The sequence below is a fragment of the Mobula birostris genome, chromosome 9 (genome assembly GCF_030028105.1).
Source record: "Mobula birostris isolate sMobBir1 chromosome 9, sMobBir1.hap1, whole genome shotgun sequence".
Classification (NCBI taxonomy): Eukaryota; Metazoa; Chordata; class Chondrichthyes; order Myliobatiformes; family Myliobatidae; genus Mobula; species Mobula birostris.
The window spans coordinates 131290201-131312402 of record NC_092378.1 but is presented as its reverse complement, the minus strand read 5'-3'; the positions used below and the strand labels follow the sequence as shown (position 1 = coordinate 131312402).

General features: G+C 39.2%; 1 protein-coding gene across 3 annotated transcripts in view; it reads right to left on the bottom strand.

Annotated features, from left to right (window-relative positions):
- Positions 1-22202, bottom strand: part of snx29 (sorting nexin 29) — a 548890-nt gene that overhangs the window by 487644 nt on the left and 39044 nt on the right. For all 3 annotated transcript variants that reach the window (XM_072268845.1, XM_072268842.1, XM_072268844.1), the window contains 4 exons: positions 16869-17049; positions 14544-14614; positions 10684-10923; positions 6037-6433 (listed from right to left, as the gene is read on the bottom strand). In XM_072268845.1, the coding sequence (XP_072124946.1) occupies positions 6037-6433; positions 10684-10923; positions 14544-14614; positions 16869-17049 (889 nt within the window). The remainder of the gene's footprint in view (positions 1-6036; positions 6434-10683; positions 10924-14543; positions 14615-16868; positions 17050-22202) is intronic.

The following is a 22202-nucleotide window of genomic DNA, read 5'->3' as shown; positions in this document are numbered from 1 at the left end:
TCCCTGAAAATAATATTATTAAAGACAGCACATCAATAGATTCATGGGATGCTAGCTTTCCATGCCACATTCTTGGTGGAGGATGGATGTGCATTCAAGCAATTGCATCTCTTTGTGCAATTGGATCTTCGATTTCCTATTTGCAGAGCCATGTCAGTTCAGATTGGCAACGACATCTCCTCCACGATCTCCATCAGCACAGATGCATCACCTAAGCCTATGTGCTTTTCCCCCAGGTAAGCACAGCACCAATGCCATATTCAAGTTTGCTGACGACACAGTCGTAGGGCAAATCAAATGTGGCGATGAATCAGCCAAGAAGGAGATTGAAAATCTGGCCAAGTGGTGTCATAACAACAACCTCTTATTCTATGTCAGAAAGACCAAAGAGCTGACTATTGACTTCAAGAGAATCAGAGGTGGAGGGGGTCAGCAACTTTAAATTCCTGTGTCATTATTTCAATGGATCTGTCCTGGGCCCAGCACGCAGGTGCAATTTACAAAGAAAGCATGGCAGTGCCTCTACTTCCTAGTAGTTCACGAAAATTTGGCATAACATTTAAAACTTTGACAAACTTCTATAGATGTGTGGTGGAGAGTATATTGACTGGCTGCATCGCAGCCTGGTATGGAGATGCCAATGCCCTTGAATGGAAAACCCACAAAAAGTAGTGGATATGGCCTAGTCCATCATGGGTAAATCCCTTCCTACGGTTGAGCACATCAAAGAGAAATATTTCGCAGGAAAGAAGAATCCAGCAGCCAGGCCATGTCATCTTCTCGCTGCTGCCATCAGCACCACACCACCAGGTTCAGGCACAGTTAGTACCCCTCAGCCATCAGATTGTTGACCCAAAGGGGATAACTTCACTAGCCCTGTCAGTGAAATATTCCCACAACCTATAGGCTCACTTTCAAGGACTCTTCATCTCATGTTCTCAATATTTACTGCCTTCTTATATTATCATTTATTTCTTTTTGGATTTGCACCGTTTGTTGTCTTTTGCATACTGGTTGAACACTTTCATTGGTGGGGTCTTATCCCTGATTGTGTTAAGGTTCTTATTCTATTATGGATTTATTGCATGTGCGCACAAGAAAATGTATCTCAGGGTTGCATATGGTGACATATGAGTACTTTGATGATAATAAATTTACTTTGAACTTTGATAACATTCTACTCACAGAATATTAAGACAAATGATTAAAAAAAAACATGCCCTCTCATCTTAAATCTAAGCCCACAGATATTTGACAATTCCACTCTTATAGAGTACATTGTGTTTTACAGCACTGAAACAGGCTCTTTGGCCCAACTAGTCATGCCAACCAAGATGACCCATTTAAGCTAGTTCCATTTGCCAACATTTGTCCTGTAATTTTCTAAACCTTTCCAATCCATGTACCTGTACCATTGTCCTTTAAAAATCGTTACTGTACACGCTCCAACCACTTCCTCTAACACCTCATTCAACATACTTACCACCCTTTATGAAAGAAAGTTGACTCTCAAGTTCCTATTAAATCTTTCCCCTATCACCTTAAACTTATGCCCTCGACTCCTCGATTCCCCAATCCTAGAGAAAAAAGATTAAGTGCATTTATCCAATCTACACAATCTACGCACTTCCACAGATGCGGCCTGACCTGCCGAGATCCCCCAGCATTTTTGCGCAGTTACCATTACGGGCGCAAGGCCAGTCTTCCAGACAGCAAACCAGCAGGAAGCATGTGACTCAGATGGTGTCCCTGGTTGTGACCTTACATCACATGTCCTGCTGGCAGGGTTATTTGCAGACATTTTTAAATCTCTCCCTGCTTCAATCTAAGGTTCCCACCTGCCTTAAAAAGATCACGATCATACCTGTACCTAAGAAAAACATGGAAAAGTGCTTTAATAACTATCACCCAGTGTCTCTGACATCCACCATGATGAAGTGCTTTGAAAGGTTGGTCATGACACACATGAACTCCAATCTCCCAGAAAACTTCAATCCAGTGAAATTGGCCTACCGCCAAAACAGGTCTATGGCAGACACTATCTTCCTGGTCCTAAACTCACCTCTGGAGCAACTGTAAGGACACCTACGTTAGACTCCTGTTTACTGACTACCGGTTTTGCCTTCAATAGTATAATTCCAAGCAAACTCATCTCCAAACCCCTCAATCTGGGTCTCAATTACCTTTGCAACTGGATCCTTGACTTCCTGACCAATAGACTGCAATCAGTAAGGATAGGCAAGAACACCTCCATCACAATTATCCTCAACAGCAGTGCCCCACAAGGCTATGACTATAGCCCCATTCTGTTCCCTAAACACTCATGACTGTATGGTCAGATTCTTAACTCTATCCACAAGTTTGCACACTATAGTTGGCCATAACTCAAGTAATGATGAATCTGAGAACAGACAGGAGATAAAGAGCCAAGTGAAATGGTGTCATGATAACAGCCTTTCCCTCAATGTGCGCAAAACAAAAGAGCTTGTCATTGACCTCGGGAAGGGGAACAGTTCAAATGCTGAGTGTTGAGGCCAAGAGGCTTGAGAACTTTAAGTTCCTCAGAGTGAAAATCACCAATAGTCTGCCCTGATCCAACCAAGTTGACACTACAGCCAAGAAAACTCAGCAGTGCATCTATTTCCTCAGGGGGCTAAAGAAATTTGGTATGCCCCTTTAATCATCGCCAATTTTTAATCAATGCAACATAAAAAGTATCCTATTCGGATGCATCATGGCTTGGTACAGCAACTGCAGAGACTGACAGTGCAGCACACAACACAGATGCATAACATCTGACCTGTCTGCTGTCACCAAGACAACAACAGGGTGGGTATAGCTCCCTCTTTCTCAATCCACTGTTACACAGGGTCACTCCCATCAGAAAGAAGATTCTAAGGTCTGAAAGTACATACCTCAGATTCAAGGACAGCCCCTGTCCTACTGTTATAAGACTACTGAATGATTCCCTAATATGATAAGATGAACACTTGATCTCAATCTATCTCATTATGACTTTACACTGTCGGCCTGCACTGCATTTTCCTTGTAACTGTAACACTTTATCCTGCATTCCGTTATTGTTTTTACCTTCTTCTACATAAATGCACTGTTGTAATGAATTGATTTGTATGAATAGGGTGCAAAAAGAATTTTTCCACAGTACCTACATCAATATATGTACAGTAATTTACCAAAATATACACATCCAAAAGATCACTTCCCAGTTTCCTATGCTCCAAAGAATAAAATCCTAGCATCAGTCCTGCTGAAGGGTCTCAGCCTGTAATGTCAACTGTTTATTCATCTCCATAGATACAGCTTAACCTGCTGAGTTCCTCAGGCAATTTGTGTGTGTTACTCTGGATTTCAAGCTTCTGCAGAATCTCTTGTGGTTGATTAGGGCTCATCAGCATGGCTTTCTGTGTGGGAGATCATGATTTATGATGTAACTAAGAAAGCCACTGAGGGCAGGGCAGTAGCCATAGTTTTATGGACTTCAGCAAGTCCTTGGTAGGCTGCTCTGGAAGGTTAAATTGCAAAGAATCCAGGGGAAGATGGCTAATTGTAAACACAGCAACACACACAAAATGCTGCAGGAACTCAGTAGGTCAGGCAGCATCCATGGAAATAAATAAACAGTTGATGTTTCAAGCCACAACCCTTCTTCAGGACCAGAAAGGAAGAGAAAGATTCCAGAATAAAAAGGTCGGGGGGAAGGCAAGGAGGGTTAGCTAATTGATAGGTGAAGCCAGGTGGGTGAGAAAGGTAAAGGGCTGGAGAGAAAAGAATCTTTAAGGAGAGAAGAGTAGACCACAGGAGAAAGGAAAGGACAGGCACTGGGGTGGAGGGGTGGGGGGAGTAATAGGCAGGTGAGAAGAGTTAGGAGGCCAGAATAGGAAATAGAAAAGAGGGAAGTGGGAAAGGAATTTATTTTACTAGAAGGGAAAATAGATATTCATGCCATCAGGATGGAAGCTAGCCAGACAGAATATAGAGTGTTGCGCCTCCACACCAAGGACAGCGCCATTGTGGCACAAGAGGAAGCCATGGACTGACATGTCAGAACAGGAATTGCAATTAAAATGTTTGGCCACCAGGAAGTTCCACTTTTGGCAGATGGAGCAGAGGTGCTCAACGAAGCGGTCCCCCAATTTACAACAGGTCTCACCAATGTAGAGGAGGCCTCATCGGGAGCACCCGATACAAGAGAGTCACAGAGGAAGTGTTGGATACACATTGGTTTGATGGTAGAAAGCAGAGCATGATAGTGGAAGGTTTTTTCCCCCCTTAGACTGTAGGCCTATAACTCATGGTGTGCCACAGGGATCAGTGTTTGACCAATTGTTGTTTAGCACCGATATCAATGATTAGGCTAAAATATACAAGACATGATTAATAGATTTGTAAATGACACTGAAATTGGTGGTATAGTGAATAATGAAGAAGGTTATCAAAAATTAGAGAGGGTTCTCGATCAGCTAAGTAAATGGGTCCAGGAGTGGCAAATAGAGTTTAATTCAGCTAAGTGTGAGGGTAATTTCTATCAAAAGTCATCATTTGTCAACTTGTTATTTAGAAAGATTTCAAAAATAAATACCAGTCCAAATCTATACACTGGTACCCCACTTAACACTTCCCCACAAAGAACTGAACAACCAGTTGGGGGATGGGATCACAAAAGGAAATCAGTTAATCAAAATTGCCAACTTGACAAATACTTCTAGACTGCTTGGCCACTGACAGCCCACTATTTTAATAGTGCTAAGCCAATGAACACACAGTATGTATTGATCCCTTTTAGAGCTGATTCAATGAACATTCTTGTTCCCAAGTGCTAAGTGAATATCAATGTATGACCAAAATGATGCTGGAGACAGGGAATTGTAGACAAAACTAAATTTTTTTTTTTTTTTTTTTTTTTTTGGGAGGAATGAGGTAGCAACAAGTGTGAATGAACTACCCAAGGAAGATAATGGTAAAGAATAGCAAACCTACCCAAGGCACAAAGGGCGCGAAGATCACCTGTGACCTACAAAGAATGTTGCATTTTAGATCAGAAGACCTTATGAGAAAACCACTTATGTGGCCTTGAGAAGGCAATTGAAGGTTCGAGCGCAGCACACAAAATAAAAGACCATTAGGGAAGACAGAATAGAGAAGAGATTGAAGACAATGTCGCCTGTGTCCATGGGGGTCCAGAGACCAAAGGTTTTGAACTGTTCACCAACTATTAGCTGTGGTCAAGTAGAGAATTTTGTACTAATGAACCATCAGCCATTTACCCAAACCGCTGATTGCTACTGATTTTCCCTTGTCCACAATCTGTCCAATTTCAGGCTCCTAACAGGAATAACTTCATGTTGGAACCCAAAAATCTCACAAAACAAGCTCCACAAGTCTGATAAATTAAAATAGTCTGAGAACTAAACACCTGTATTGAAAACCTACAAACATGGACAAACCATACTGTGAAACCTAAAATATCCAAATACTAATCCATAAACAACAGGAATTCTGCAGATGCTGGAAATTCAAGCAACACACATCCAAGTTGCTGGTGAACGCAGCAGGCCAGGCAGCATCTCTAGGAAGAGGTACAGTCCACGTTTCAGGCCGAGACCCTTCGTCAGGACTAACTGAAGGAAGGGTCTCGGCCTGAAACGTCGACTGTACCTCTTCCTAGAGATGCTGCCTGGCCTGCTGCATTCACCAAATACTAATCTATGTTTGTTTTATCCATGTCAGTATTAATTGACAGTTTTAATTGACAAAAGTTTTGGGGCAGAGGGGAGAAAGAGAGAAAAAAAAAAACAACTTTTGTAAGTAATCTACCTCATCAACAAATTCATATAGCTGGAAAATTGCTTGACAGAGTGGACCCCCAAATCTCAAACAATATTACTGAAAACAGCAAAGGAGAAGTACATCTTTAATCAAAGGTGACTTATGAATTAACCTTTGAAAAAAAAGCAGAATCATTGCTAATTTGGGGGGATAACTAGTAAAGAATATGCTCAAATTTTAATTACTCACTGTTCAGAAAGTCTGTCCTCATTATCTTTGCTTTGATACATGCGTTCCACATCCACATCTTCATCATCGTCATCATCTTCATCGTCAATACTTTTCATATCCAGTTTCTTGTGACCAACATCACCATTTAGACACACATCCGCAATCTTCAGGATATTGTTGCTATATTCTTCTCCATTACAATCTGCTTTTTTGTACACATCTGGACTAAATCTATCTAACATGACAGCTGAAGAAACTGATGAAGATTTTTCTGAATTTTCTTCAGAACTTTCTATTGTTACATCTGAATGCTTCACCTGCTCAGAGCCAAGTTCAGCTTCTTCATTGTCACCATCAAAAGAAATTATATTTGGCACCATTTTCTTTTTCTTCTTTTCTCTTCTGCTTTTTCCATCTATCAGTGGAGAAAAATGAAATTATGTCATTGTCACATTTTACTAGTGCATCTTATTAGTATGTTACTAGTATGTTAGCTTAACAATAAATGACATTAGTTTTTTTTAATTTGAAGAAACCAAGACTTAAGAAACTAATCTAAAAAATGTAATAAATGTAAGGTACTTTGATATTACAACATCAACAAGTAACTGAAAAACCCTGCAGGCCAGTAATAAGCAATGTGACATTAGACACAATGCAAACCATGCTGTCCAGATTCCATGGCTCTACTCCCACAGATATGAAGAGCTTATCTCACATTTGTGTCTGTCTGCACCCCAGAGTTCAGTTACATGGTCGGTTAAGTGACAGGATCTCAGGTCATGTTGAAGGAATCTCAATTCCAAAATGACCCTGACAGCTGGTATAGCCGGGGATCCAACTCTGCCAGCTGTTAAATTGTCAGTGTTTTTTTGGTAGTTTTAAAATATCTGACATTGAAGCATGTGAAAATTATTCAAATTCAATTAGGTTATAAATTTTAAAAACTGTTTATTTCAAATTGTTAAAACACTTCCTGGAATAAGTAATTTAAAACATTAAACGAAAGCAATATTTTTTTTTAAAATAAGTTAATTTAACCTCCTTCTACCTCCTACAATCAGAACTGAAATCTCTGGAGTGCTGAACCCTATGTCACGTCTGATTTGGCACGTGATGAAAGAGGTGATGTTCCAGAATTATTCTGAATAATTCCAGAAAGACTGTCTCACACCATTGGATTCAATGGAGAGTTCTGCAGTAAAGCAACTGGCAGAGTCTTCCTATAAAATTTATCACTAAGTCACACACTTCTGTACTTCACAGCATGCACTGAGATTTGGGACTCACTTCAGTTTTAACAGCTCAACGCATCGCAGTTCCAACTTAAAACACAAACAAAAATCAGCACAATCCAACCCAACATGTTTAGTATATTTAAAACAAGATTTGATTCTTACAGCTTCTGTTTCCTTTCAGAATTAGTGTACCATGCATTTCTTCCTCAAGTTCCATGATGGGCTTTTAGTTTTTCCTTATTTTTTTTCTTGTCCCTTAATCATTGCTGATGATCAGTCCATAGGCAGACAATAATTTTCCTCAACCCAGATCAAATGGACTCCTATGTACCACAAACTCTCAAGGCCAATACAAGGGTTACAACGCGGATATTTTTGGTCAAAGTAAACAACAGCTCCAACAGCAGTTAGTATCTAGGTGGAAGAATATATGCCCAAAGCAGCCTTATGAAACCAACTGACACCAAACCATATACAAGGCAAATATCATGAATGACGACTGTAAGCTTACTTTAAAAGCTAGGTTTTAAGAAAGATAGAGAGGTAGAGAACTGGACTAAAAATATATTCATTTTTAAGACTACACAGAAAATATCTCTACATTTTTCCAGCCCAAATCTCATTTATTTAAGATTCTGCCCAATTACATTTCTCCCAGAAATACGTTAAACAGCTTAAGATCACCAAAAGGGAAGATGCATTTCTGAAGAAAACATCATTCTTCTCTTGTTTTAAGAGTTGCATCTCATTAGAAAACTAGGTTATATGTGAATTGGAAATCTATACACATGATGCATTATTTGAAAGTGTGTTTTTCCTAGGCATACTAGATTGATGAGATCAAGAGATAAAATTTACTCTACATACTTTCAGCTCCAGAAAACTCAAAGCAAAATAAAGTTTTCTTCAAAAACAAAAGAGCATCAAATCACAAAAACAATAGGCCCATTTTTTCTTTTTCTACAATTAAACAAGATTGTGACTGATCTTTTACTTCAGTTCCATTCTCTTACAATAATTCTGCATTCATTGTTTACCATACTATTTAAAAATATCTCAAATTTCTGTATATACTCAGCAGCTGAGTTTCAAAGCCCTCTTCCAGAGAGAATTCCAAAGATTGATCAGCTTATGGATGAAGAGATTTCTCACCTCTGCCCAAAATGGCCCATCGCTTATTTTAAAACAACATCTCGGAGAAGCAACACTCTTTATCTACACTGTCAAGTTCAATAAGTATTTTGTGATTCAATGGAATCAGCTCTCTTTCTTCTAAACTCCAGAGAGTAATGGCCCAGAAAGCCCAATCTCTCATGATGTGACAAACACCAGTCCCAGAAATCAAAAGTAGAGAAACATAACGTAGTAGCTGCTATATGACCGTGAACCGATAAAATTCCAGAAAGATATTTTCACTCATGTACTCAAACCCTCTTCCTGCAAGAGCCAACATAGCATCACACTTTTGCCTTCCCACTTGCTTGAGGTACCCGCCCTTCAACATTCACAATTTCATGTAGGTGTGACTCAGTAGTGGGACTCTTCCCACTGAAAAAACCTACCACTTATTTCAAGACTTTCTCCAAAACTTGAACAAATAATCACACTTTGAAGTTAATTTCCATGTTGATTTGCTACAGTGAAGGAGGTGGCATCTTTGGAATAATATGTTATATTTTGGACCCATTAACCTTTCTCAAATGATTTTGAAAGGTCCCATGATATACTCTGAATAGCAAAGACGTACTGCAAGCATGTTAGCCAACATTTATCCTTCACTATAAAAAACAGACTAACTAGATACTTCTTGTTTATGTGTGGGTTCATGTCATGAGTAGATGCAATGCTTCGGAATCAGATTAATTATCACTGACCTATGCCATGAAATTTGTTATTTTGCAGCAACAATACATTGCAATACAGTTGATTCTGGTTAATTGGGGCAGCCATTTATTTAGGACAACTCTTAAAGAACAAAAACTATATCGAGAAAATAGTTAGGATTCCCTTTGTTTATTTAGGACACTATGCCGCTTAATTGGGGCAGGAAACTGTTGCAGAAAAGTTTCTAACTAGCATCAGTGCACTTGTGTGGCTACACCGTGCTTGGAGCAATCAGTTTTTAAAATAGTGTCCGTTACATTTGTTTCTGTTTTAAAAAGCAGTGATTTTTGTCACTGACAGTTGGTGGGAAATAAGCAATAAGAGAACTCAGAACTGTTTTGCTCACTGCAGTTTCAAACATTCCAGCTTAGAGAGGCCTGAAACAGCCAGGTGTAAAAATGAAACAATTTCACCACTTAACAATTTAGGAATTACAATAAAATTTGAAAGTATCTTGAATGTTACAATTAAATTGAAAATTTGAAGGAGGCCACCATCTAAACAAAAGCATTGTATGAAGACAGTCCATTATCTGCACTATGTATTTGCACTAATTTTGTTCATTTACAGCCAATCAAAAGAGGACAGCAGATGAATTCCTCTGCCGATAACTATTAGGAATATACACAAGTGTTATAGTACTGTAGGAGATATTGGTAGTGTTCTAATTTGTTCTGTATTTCATTTAAATATATACATTGTTACTCAGTTAAACAGTAGTGTCTTTTTTTTTTATAAATATACCTTTTAACTACTTCCATGAAACTTCAGCTAATCGGGACAGCTAAACTGGGCCAAAGTGCACTGGTCCCAATCTGTCCAAGTCAACTACAATCCATTATACTTTACTATAAGTTGCAATAAGAAATTCATAAATAAATAAATAGTCCAAAGCGACAGCAAAATAGTGAGTAGTGTTCATAAGTTCATGGACTGTTCAGCAATCTGATGACAGAGGAAAAGAAGAGGGCATATCTCAGATGGTGAGGGTCCTTCAAGATAGATGCTCCCTTCTTGAGCTACCATCTTTTGAAGATGTCATCAATGGTGGGGAGTGTCATGCCTGGAGTAGTTTTTTTTTTTTTTTATATATATATATATATATATATATATATATATATATATAAAGTCTGTGCATTGGTGCCCCCATATCAAACGGTGATGCAACCAGTCAAAATACTCTCCACTGTACGTCTGTAGAAATTTACTAGGCTTTGGTGACAAACCAAATGATGGTAATAGTTCAATTACTAACATTACATTAACACTACTTAACATAATTTGTTGGCTGTGAATCACAAACCTCTTGAGAATGTCTTAATCACTTGCATCTCTCTTTTCTTTGCTTCTAAATCACAATTTTATTCTGCTGAATGAAAATTTGGTCAAGTAGTATTCTAAACGCTAAGAAGACAACTATGTGTACATGCACATATACATGACAGTTAAGAGGTTCTCCTCAAGTAGTAAGTAACTAAATAGGATTCAATATTAAACATGATACATGTCATAATTTATCTACTTTAATAATCATACTACTTACCTTGGCTTACAGTCTTAGACAGAACTGGCAGTCGGTCAGATTCCGGCTCAGGTCGCATGAAGCTTGGCACTGTTGAGATTTCTTTCAGAAGCGTGCTAACCCCCTGGGTGGATTCCTTTAACAGGCATGTGACATTTTGTGTTGACTCCTTCAACAAATTTGCAACTGCAGAGACAGGCTTGTTAGGTCCATTTAAATCCTGGTTGTCAATGTTGATTGCAAAGAGGATTGAGTTTAACCCTTTAAATGAAATTAATAGGTTTACAAAAATAATTTGCTTTTGAGTTTAAGTCATTCCCTTTGAAGAAAACCAGCACTTTCAGTCAAAGATCGTTATACAACTTACAGGTAAAGGCAATTATGTTTGATACATGAAGAGCTTTAGTTCTTTTCATTCATTGATGGAAATTGTTTCACTACTTAAAATACCAAACATGATGTACAGAACCTCTGCCTTTTTACAATAAATTAGCTCTAACACTGGCACTGGTGGAAAACAGATTCACAGTTCAATCTAGAAATACTGCAAACGCAGGCCATCTTCTCTTGGAAAGGAAGTCTTTAAAATATAATTAACATTTTTTTCTTGAAATGCAAGTACCAGCAACAGCCAATCTAATAACATAAAACTATACCTATTTATATTCCCCTAAATAAATATCTTTTCAGTCTGAAAGAGGGTGCACATTGAAAATGCTGTCAAATTTTTGCAAAGCAAACTGTACCTTTTGAACATTATTCAAGTACAAAAAATAAGAACCTTCCTCTACACTTGTTCTGACCATGAACAGTGGGAGGCATATTCTAGATATGAGGTTTCCATGAAAGATAATCTATAGATGATACATCATTAATCAGAAGATGTTTTATTTCATATAGTCTGCATTTTAAATGACATGGGTGGCATGGTGCCATGGTGCCACAACTGGTAGAGCTGTTGCCTCAATTCCAGCAAACCCAAGTTCAACCTTGACTTCTGCTTATGTCTGTGTGGAGTTTACACATTTTCCTTGTGACCACAAGGATTTCATCTAAGTACTGTGTTTTGCTTATATGCTCCTAAGCATGAAAGTATAAGTAGGTTAATTGCCCATTGTGAATCAGCACTAGTGTGTTTGAGTGATAGAATCTGGAGGTGAGGGAAATGTGAGGGAAGAAAAAAGGAATAAGGGGATCAGTGTCAAATTAGTATAAAGGTGGATGGCTGATAGCTGGTAGTCACTAAAGGGTCTTTTTCCTTGATGCATCTCTCTATGCCCATGAGGATAACATCCAGAAACTAAACTAGAAAATAAAAAGCAGATAATTATATAAATCATGAAAATCAAAATAAGCATGAAAATTAATTGAATTATTCAGAAAATAAAGTGCATAATTTTCATTTATCAGACACTACTCCCTGAATTAGTAAAAATTAAAACCATGAGTGAACAAAACAAAAAATAAATAAGAAAATCAAATCTGGTATAGATTGCTCAGCCCCTCAAGTTTGCCCTATCATTTAATATGATTGTGGCTGATCTACTCTAGGCCTCATCTCCTCTTCTGCGCCAGTTCCTCAATTCCCTGACTTTTCAAAAACATTATCAACTAGTTTACGCTGCAAATTGTAAAAGATCATAAATTAGTTTACATTGTATTGTGTAGCAAAATCATCCAATCAAAACAAGAAATTTCAGTTCACAAAGGCTTCTTTAAATTTGTACTAAAATTTGTCAGCATTGGAGTCTGTTCATTCTTTAGGGTTAGTAAAGTCTCAATAGTAAAAAAAAACACCCAACCCCAAGACAACAGAAGCATGTTTGATCAGCACCCTCCTTATGATCTTTGCCACTTGCTCATGTCAAGGTCCCCAACATAATGAATTATATATGCCACTTGTCAGAATTCTATGTAAATAGTGCGTGCTTTTAAGCTTCCAGTGACACATCCACTCTCACCAGCAGAAGTCAGTATAGAATTGGAGCTTTCTATTTTATTCAATGCTAATACATCCCAGTGGCTTTCAAAACAATATAGTCACGTGCATTAAGCTGATTCCCCTGCTGACCTTCAAACAAGCATCTTCAAAGTAGCCGAACTTCAAATAATAATAACCAAGGTTATTAGCTTTCAGATGACAGGCCATCACATAACCGTTCTGTGCTATTCAAAAAATCTATCAATACGTTTTCTATCATTTTAACAGCTTTCCCCACTACCAAATGCAATAAATGGCTTCACTGTCAACATCAAACATTGAAGGGTGTTTCTCAGAATTTGGTTCAGTGCCTGGTATTAAAGGCAACAAATCACCTTTGAGTTTAGGTTATCTTTTGACAATATCATACAATAAGTGTAAAAAACTACTGAAATGAGGAAGTTTTAGTGATTCCTTAAAGCTACCAGAATCTAGAAGAAATTGAATGAATATAAAATTAACCTCCAAATGTGTATAATCTCTTCAGTTGATGCTGGATTAGTTTTGGTTTCCAAACATCATGACTAAGTTTGTTATTTAACAAGGAATAGGGCTCTATCAAACTATTCCACATACAGACTGACATGGAATGAAATGGAAACTGACAGTAACATTGTTGAGCACTGGAAATGAATCTCAGGGCTGTATATGATGACATAAATGCACTTTGATAATAAATTTACTTTGAACTTTTGATACATTCTCAACAGATCCTCAGGAAAAAAGACACATTTTCAGCGCTCACCTCCCTTCATAAAAATTTTAGCTCCACCAATGAAAAATTATTAAAGCTAATTCATTGTTTCTCAACTTCACAGGAAGAATAAAGCAGAAATTAGGCTAAGGCACTTTTGCCCGAATTTAATAAAATTAAGTTCCTTACAAATACAAAATTTTAGAATCAGACCTATGAGGAATACTGTAGAGACAGTTACAACACACTCACGTCCCAATGAATTCTGTGAAAACGTTTACTTCTACATCACACATGCAACGGTCTTGGTTTTAACTAAAAATTAGGTCAAATTGCAAAACGAAAGAATAAACCCTTAAAAATAAATCCTTTAATCTCATATCTTGAAACAGAGTTCAGTTTACTCAGGTACCTCTGGCACTGGCCCATGTCCTAAGACAGGAAGTTTTATATCAACTAACAATTTTTGTGAAAGCACGCTAATTTTTTCCACTTTGACACATATAAACACCATGCTCTGCAAATGGACCTCTTATGAACTGGAGCAAATTTCTATCTAATTAACTCCGAAACCTAATCCTGGGGGCTGGCTGGTGGCGCAACGACATCGGCGCCAGACCCGGGAGCAGAGGTTCCCAGGTTCGAAACTAGTTGGGTCCACTTCCGAGTACGCTTTCCATCCGTGCCAGGTTGAGTGTCGAGATCACAACTCGACCTCATAAAATAAAGGGAAAATACTGCGAAAATGTCTGTGTGAGGAGTGGCGTGCCACACAGTCTCTCTCTCCGCGTCTTGTAAAAAGCCATGAAAAAGACATCATCACCAACGCACGCAGACTCGCACGCACGCAAAAAATCTAATCCTGGATTCTTTTAAATAGGATTGATAAGTCATGATTATAGACTGAGAAGCAAACTGATTAATTTTCAAATATTTATAATAGGTACGATAAGAAGTGAATAAAAGCTGCATGAAGCAAATGCCCCTGTGAATAATCATTGCAATAAACCTTTATCAGTTTTTAAAAATTCGTGTAAAAAAAATCTGCATGAAGTGGCCTGTTAGTATTTGCAAAGACAGACTTTTAGGGAACCTATACAAAACCAGAATATAATTATTATTTTCCTGCATATCAAGATACTAATATTTTAAGCATAACTGTGAAAAGTGAAATCTGATGTTGAAATAGTAATTCTGCAACCTCACCTGCTGCCATGGTTGGAAGCATGCTTGCACGCTCTTCATCCCTCATAAATGACCAATCTTCATAGAAGACACTAAAAAACAAATCACACAGTTGAAAACAAGAGTAATTTATATTCATCAAACATAGTCAAGAGTCAATTTTAACAATAACAAACTAATCACTTTTCAAGACTATTTGAAGTATTGACTCTCATGATTACTTAGTCTTTCAGTAACAGGTGAAATATCCCCTTTAATTAATACAATATTTATGACATCACATCAATTACAAAATGGCAACTATTTTTTGAAACAGAAAATTCTTTGTGCAGCTAAAATGATCATGCTTCATTGCCTTATTTCCATCCAATTGATATTTTAAATGTGCAAGATAGTGAATATTTTGCAAATAGATAATTAGAGGTTATCAGAATGAAAATCACATTTGTTATCACTGAAATATGTTGTAAAATTTGATGTTTTGTAGCAGCAGTACAGTGCAAGACATGAAAAATAAGTTTAAGTTACAAAAACAAATATAGTGCAAAACATGAACATTGAGATAGTGTTCACGGACTGCTCAGAAATCTGACAGCCAAGGTATCCTTCAAATGTTGAGTGCGGGTCTTCAAGCTCCTGTATCTCCTCTTGATGCTTGAAGCACAAACAGTTCATGTCCCAGATGGTGAAGACTTCTAATGATGAATGCCACTTTCTTGAAGCAATGCATCTTGAAGATGTTCTTGATGATAGGGAGGGCTACACATGTGATTTTATTGGCTGAGTCTACTCTCCCCAGCAGCTTCTCGCAAGCCATACCAGGTTGTTCTCTATTGTACACCTGTAGAAATTTGCAGGGGTCTTTATGAAACAGCAAATCTCCACAAACTCCTAATGAAGTACATCCGCTGGTGTGCCTCCAACATTACATCAATGAGTTGGGCCTAGGATAGATCTGCTTATCTAAATCCCTCATTACCAAAGTGCAATATTCAAAATACCTTACAAAAATACATCGGTTGCTATGTTGTATTTCAGATTGTAGAAGATACTTCCAACCTGCAGTTTGATCTTTGCCTAAGAGTTATGAGCTAGAATATGATAAGAACAGTATGGGATGGGATGAGAAACAGTAAAACAAAATCAAACCAGTTTGATCAATGCAATATAAGGGTAGGCATACCAGTTTATCTTTCAAAGGAACTTCTCTAATTAGGTACAAAATAATAGATCAAAGACATCATATCCACAAGAATTCTGCCATACTGTTAATATTTGACACCAGACTCTTAAAACTCAATATTCTGAGCTGTGACATAGAAAGAGATTCCATGATTTTCTCAGACAATCCTTGAACAAAAGCAAGAATTCCCCACAGACTTCAGAGAATTCTTCAGGCCATGACTGCTCAAAATGGAGAAGGAGCATCCAAAATGACATCAACAATATCAGGAGAACTCATAGAAGGCCAAGAGAAGGTGGTGGGCATCACCTAAAACTACCCTGTTCCATTAGGCACGTTCTGCCCCTCCTGTACAAGAGTCTACAGTTCAGAATATGGCCTCATCATCCATCTGAACTCACAAATCTGGAGTGGAAACAAGTCACTCAATCCTGAAAGACTGCCAAAGATAACAAAAGAAAGTTACATAACTACAGACTTTCCATCCATGCTGGGTTACGAGCTGGTGATCTCTTTGGAAACTCACCTGGCAGAAGGCAATGGCAAACCACTGCTGTAACTTGTCTCGTACGCGGTTCCCCACTACGTCAGAGAGGTGTGGGGGAAATCGTCCGCTAACCGGAGAAACTCTGGATGCGACATACCTTTCCTTTCCTTATTATCTGACACCTCAGTTCCGTGAATGCAATTTGTCTACTCATTCCTGAATGTCACCTATGCCTCGCTTTCCGGAGGCACAGACTGCTTCCCCCCCCCCCACCCCACCCCCAGCACAACAATGAGAAGAAATGAAAATAGTGCAATCTGCAAACTTTCAAACTGTCAATCCTATGATTGGAAACAGCTGAAGATAACTGGGCTCAGAACACATGAGTAATACCAGCCATGACTGGAATAATGCTGACAAGCCTATCAGTGCTTCACTGCTGAACTTAGTGACAAGACCACTGGCGAGCTGGAGGTCAGAAACACCAGTCAACAAGACAAACTGCGGTCCTCAACTAAACCCCAATTAGAATACAATCTAAAATGTTTAAATCAGGATGGGAATAAAACTGAAAAACTTCTTAAAGAGTGAGGATTTCTACATTTCAAAAAAGTCTATGATTATCAAATTTAAGGAAAAACTATCTTACAATCAACAAAATTTCTCCACCCTTTACCTTTGCTGATTTCCATCACCAAGAAGCATATGCATATATCGTTCAAGCGAATGCTCATTCAATGCAGATCGGAGCCAAGCCCTGCCTCGACCAATATCTGTGGTGATATGCTTTAAAGAATAGTATCGTTGTAGCTCATGTTTGTTCAGATGCTCTCTTACATAATACCAGAAAACAGGCTCTGAAAAATAAAAGAATGTAACATTTATAGTAGTAGGTTTTAATAAAAAATAAACATTTTCTGTACATCATAACTGGTATTCACATTTGCTTACAGAGATGCAAAAGCTTAGCTCACAAAATAAAGCAACTCGCTGTGATGCATAGAACCCGTTATGCACATCTCCAATAGTTTTGAAAGGAAAACAATTTTATTCCTCGTAACCATCAGAATCAGAATCAGGTTTATTATCACCAGCACGTCATGAAATTTGTTCCATGTATTGTCTGAACGCAGCTTTGGTTTGCAGGTGGATTTGAATTTGAGAGACAAATCTTTAAACTCTTTACTCCCACACAAATTTATAACGTATAATGTAAACCATAATTTATCTTGTTTCAATCAAGCACTGAATCTGAAGAGACATATACAGATAAGAAAGACTCCATGAATGTTATAGAGTCATACAGCACAGAAACAGGCCCTTCAGCCCAACTCATCCATGTCAAGCAAGATGCCCCTCTAAATTCATCCCATTTGTCGATATATAGCCCATTTCCCTCAAACATTTCATATCCATGTACATACCCAAATGTCTTTTAAATGTTGTTACTGCACCTACCTCAACCATATTCCCTCATTCCGTATACACACCACCTTTGCACGTTCTTTAGTTTTATCTTGAATCTTTCCCACTCACCTTAAGCCTATGGCCTCTAGTTTTAGATTCTATTTCACTGGAATAAAGATTGTCTGTTCACTTTGTCAATCCCCTCCATGACTGTACACTCCTCCGTCACGATGCTCCAAGGAATAGAGCTCCTCGCCTGCCTAACCTCTCTCTGTAGCTCAAACCCTCAAGTACTGACGACAATCTTATAAACTTTCTTTGTAATCTTTCCAGCTTAATGATGCCTTTCTTATAACAGGGTAACCAAAACAGAAAATACTCCATTTGCACCTCACCTACACCCTGCACAACTGCAACATAATGTCCCAACTCCTGTACTCAGTGCCCCCCTGATTAATGAAGGTCAGCATGTCAAAAGCCTTCTTCACCATCCTGTCCACCTATGATGTTACTTGTACTCTTAGGTCCCTCAATTCTACAACACTCTCCAGGGCCCTACCAATCACTACCAAAGTTTTACCCTTGTTTAACTTCCCAAAGTGCAAACCCTGGCACTGATTTGAATACTATTTGTCATTCTTTAACCTACATCAAGTTAAGCAAGATCCTCCTTTAATTTTTGATAACCTTCTTCACTGTCTATGACACCATCTTTAGTGTCATCTACAAACTTACTAACAATGCCTTGCACGTCATCCAGAGTTTATACAAATGATGAACAAAGGTCCCATCACTGATCCCTGTAGAACACCAGAAGAAACAGTTTTTAAATTCCAACCCCCCCCCCCCACCTTTTAAATCTACTCATGTTGTTTTTAACCTCCAGTCCTGCCGAAGGATCTTGGCCTGGAATGTCGACTATACTTTTTTCCCCATAGATGCTGCCTGGTCTGCTCAGTTCCTCCAGTATTTTGTGTGTGTTGCAGAAGAAACAGGAATACAATCCGAATAAAGACCCTTCCAACATCACCTTCTGCTTCCAATCACTACCAATTATGCATCCAATTACCTAGCTCTCCCTGGATCCCAGGTAATTTAACTTTGCAGACAAGCTTACCATGTGAGACCTCATCAAAGGGATAGCTAAAGCCAATCTAGAAAATGCCCACTGAACTGCTCTCATTAATCGCCTAGTTACCTTCTTCAAAAAAAAATCACCCATCAGGAAACTTATGCTAGATTAAATGAACATTGAAGTTTATGCTGTAAATATGAGAAGTCAGCAGTCATTTTTTGGAATTTGTTTACTATTGTCAGATGTACCAACATACTGTGAAAAACTAGTTTTACATACTGTTCACAAACACAGGAGATGCTGCAGATGCTAAAAGTCCAGAGTAACACATACAAAATGATGGAGAAACTTGACAGGTTAGGCAGCATCTATGGAGGGAAATAAATGAAAATTCGGGCCAAGACCCTTCATCAGGACTGGAAAAAGGAAGAAGCCAGAATAAGGTGGGGGAAGTGGAAGGAGTACAAGGTAGGAGAAGATAGGTGAAGCCAGTGAATGGGGAGGGAGGGATGAAGAGAGAAGTTTGGCAGTGATAGCTGAAAGGTACAGGGCTGAAGAAGGAATTTGATAGGAGAAGAGATTGGACCATGGGAGAAAAGTAAGGAGGAGGGGCATCAGAGAGAGGAGATAGGCAAGTGATAAGAGATGAGGTAAGAGGGAAGCCAGAGTGGAGAATGGAAGAGGAGGAAAAGGGGGCTGCCATCAGGTTGGAGGCTACGCAGACAGAATATTAGGTATTGCTCCTCCAACCTGAGTAGCCTCATTGTGGCAGTTGAGGAGGCCATGAACCGACATGTCAGAATGGGAATGGGAAAAAGAAAAGGAATCAACTGTTCATGCAGATCAAATCATTACACAGTGGATTGAAGTAGGACAAGGTAAAACAGTAACAAAGCAGTAAAAAGTGTAACAGCTAAAGAGGAAGTGCAGTGTAAGTAATCAATAAAGTGCAAGATCATAACAAGGCTGACTGGGAGGTCAAGTCCATCTTAACCTAAGGAGGAACATTTAGCAGTCTTCTAACAGCAGGACAGAATCTGTCCTTGAGCCAAGTGGTACATGCTTTCAGGTTTTTGGATCTTCTACCTCATGAACAAAGGGGAGAAGTGAGAATGTCCAGGGTGGATGGAGACTTTGATTATGATGGCTACTTTACTGAGGAAGCGAGAAGTACAGACAGAGTCCATGGAAGTTGGGCTGGTTTCAGTGATATGCTGAGCTCTGCCCACAACTCTCCACAGTTTCATGCGAACATGGGCAGAGCATTTGCTATACCAATCTGTTTTGCATCCAGATAGGATGCTTTCTATTGTGCATCAATAACAATTGGTAAAAATGCACAGTGACAATGCCAAATGTCTTTAGTTTCCCGAGGAAGTAGGTGCATTTGTGAGCTTTTTTAGCCATGGTATCAAAGTGGTTGGACCAAGACTGGCTATTGATCTCTTCCTCACCCACCACTCCATGATCCTCTGTATTAACACATCATTCTCTGCAACTTCAATGGAATCCTGCCACCAAACACATCTTTCCCTCCATCACCCACACTACTTTCTGCAGGGATCGTTCCTTTCGTAATTCCTTTGTCTATTCATCTTTCCCCACTAATCTCCCTTCTGGCACAGATCCCTTCAAGCAAAAAAAAAAAAAAAAAAAAAAAGCTACACCTGCCCATTCACCTCCTCCCTTAATAGACAATAGGTGGAGTAGGCCATTCGGCCCTTCTAGCCAGCACCACCATTCACTGTGATCACGGCTGATCATCCACTATCAGTATCCAGTTCCTGCCTTATCCCCATAACTTTTGATTCCACTATCTTTAAGAGCTCTATCCATCTCTTTTCTGAAAGCATCCAGAGACTTGGCCTCCACAGCCTTCTGGGGCAGAGCATTCCATATATCCACCACTCTCTGGGTGAAAAAGCTTTTCCTCAACTCCATTCTAAATGGCCTATCCCTTATTCTCAAATTGTGGCCTCTGGTTCTGGACTCACCCATCAGCGGGAACATGATTCCTGCCTCCAGCGTGTCCAATCCCTTAATAATCTTACATGTTTCAATAAGATCCCCTCAGCCTTCTAAATTCCAGAGTATACAAGCCCAGTCGCTCCAATCTTTCGATATATGACAGTCCTGCCATCCCGGGAATTAACCTTGTGAACCTATGCTGCACTCCCTCAATAGCAAGAATGTCCTTCCTCAAATTTGGAGACCAAAACTGCACACAGTACTCCAGGTGTGGTCTCACCAGGGCCCTGTACAGCTGCAGAAGAACCTCTTTGCTCTTATACTCAATTCCCCTTATGAAGGCCAGCACGCCATTAGCTTTCTTCACTGCCTGCTGTACTTGTATGCTTGCTTCCAGTGACTGATGTACAAGAACACCTAGATCTCGTTGTGCTTCCACTTTTCCTAACTTGACTCCATTTAGATAATAATCCGCCTTCCCGTTCTTACCAAAGTGGATAACTTCACATTTATCCACATTAAACTGCATCTGTCCACTCACCCAGCCTGTCCAAGTCATCCTGCATTCTCATAACAACCTCCTCACATTTCACACTGCCACCCAGCTTTGTGTCATTGGCAAATTTGCTAATGTTACTTTTAATTCCCTCATCTAAATCATTAATATATATTGTAAACAGCTGCGGTCCCAGCACCGAACCTTGCGGTACCCCACTGGTCACCGCCTGCCATTCCGAAAAGGACCCGTTAATCGCTACTCGTTTTCTGTCAGCCAGCCAATTTTCAATCCCTGTCAGTACTCTGCCCCCAATACCATGTGCCCTAATTTTGCCCACTAATCTCCTATGTGGGACTTTATCAAAGGCTTTCTGAAAGTCCAGGTACACCACATCCACTGGCTCTCCCTTGTCCATTTTCTTAGTTACATCCTCAAAAAATTCCAGAAAATTAGTCAAGCACGATTTCCCCTTCGTAAATCCATGCTGACTCAGACCAATCCTGTTACTACTATCCAGGTGTGTCGTAATTTCGTCTTTTATAATTGACTCCAGCATCTTTCCCACCACCGACATCAGGATAACCGGTCTATAATTCCGTTTTCTCTCTTCCTCCCTTCGTGAAGAGGGGGACAACATTAGCCACCCTCCAATCCACAGGAACTGATCCTGAATCTATAGAACATTGGAAAATGATTACCAATGCGTCCACGATTTCTAAAGCCACCTCCTTAAGTACCCTGGGATGCAGACCATCAGGTCCCAGAGACTTATCAGCCTTCAAACCCAACAGCCTATCCAACACCATTTCTTGCCTAATATAACTTTCCTTCAATTCATCCATTACCCTAGGTCCTTCGGACACTATTACATCTGGGAGATTGTTTGTGTCTTCCCTAGTGAAGACAGATCCAAAGTACCTGTTCAACTCGTCTGCCATTTCCTTGTTCCCCATAATAAATTTACCCACTTCTGTCTTCAAGGGCCCAATTTTAGTCTTAACTTTTTTTTCCTTTTCACATACCTAAGGAAGCTTTTACTATCCTTCTTTATATTCTTGGCT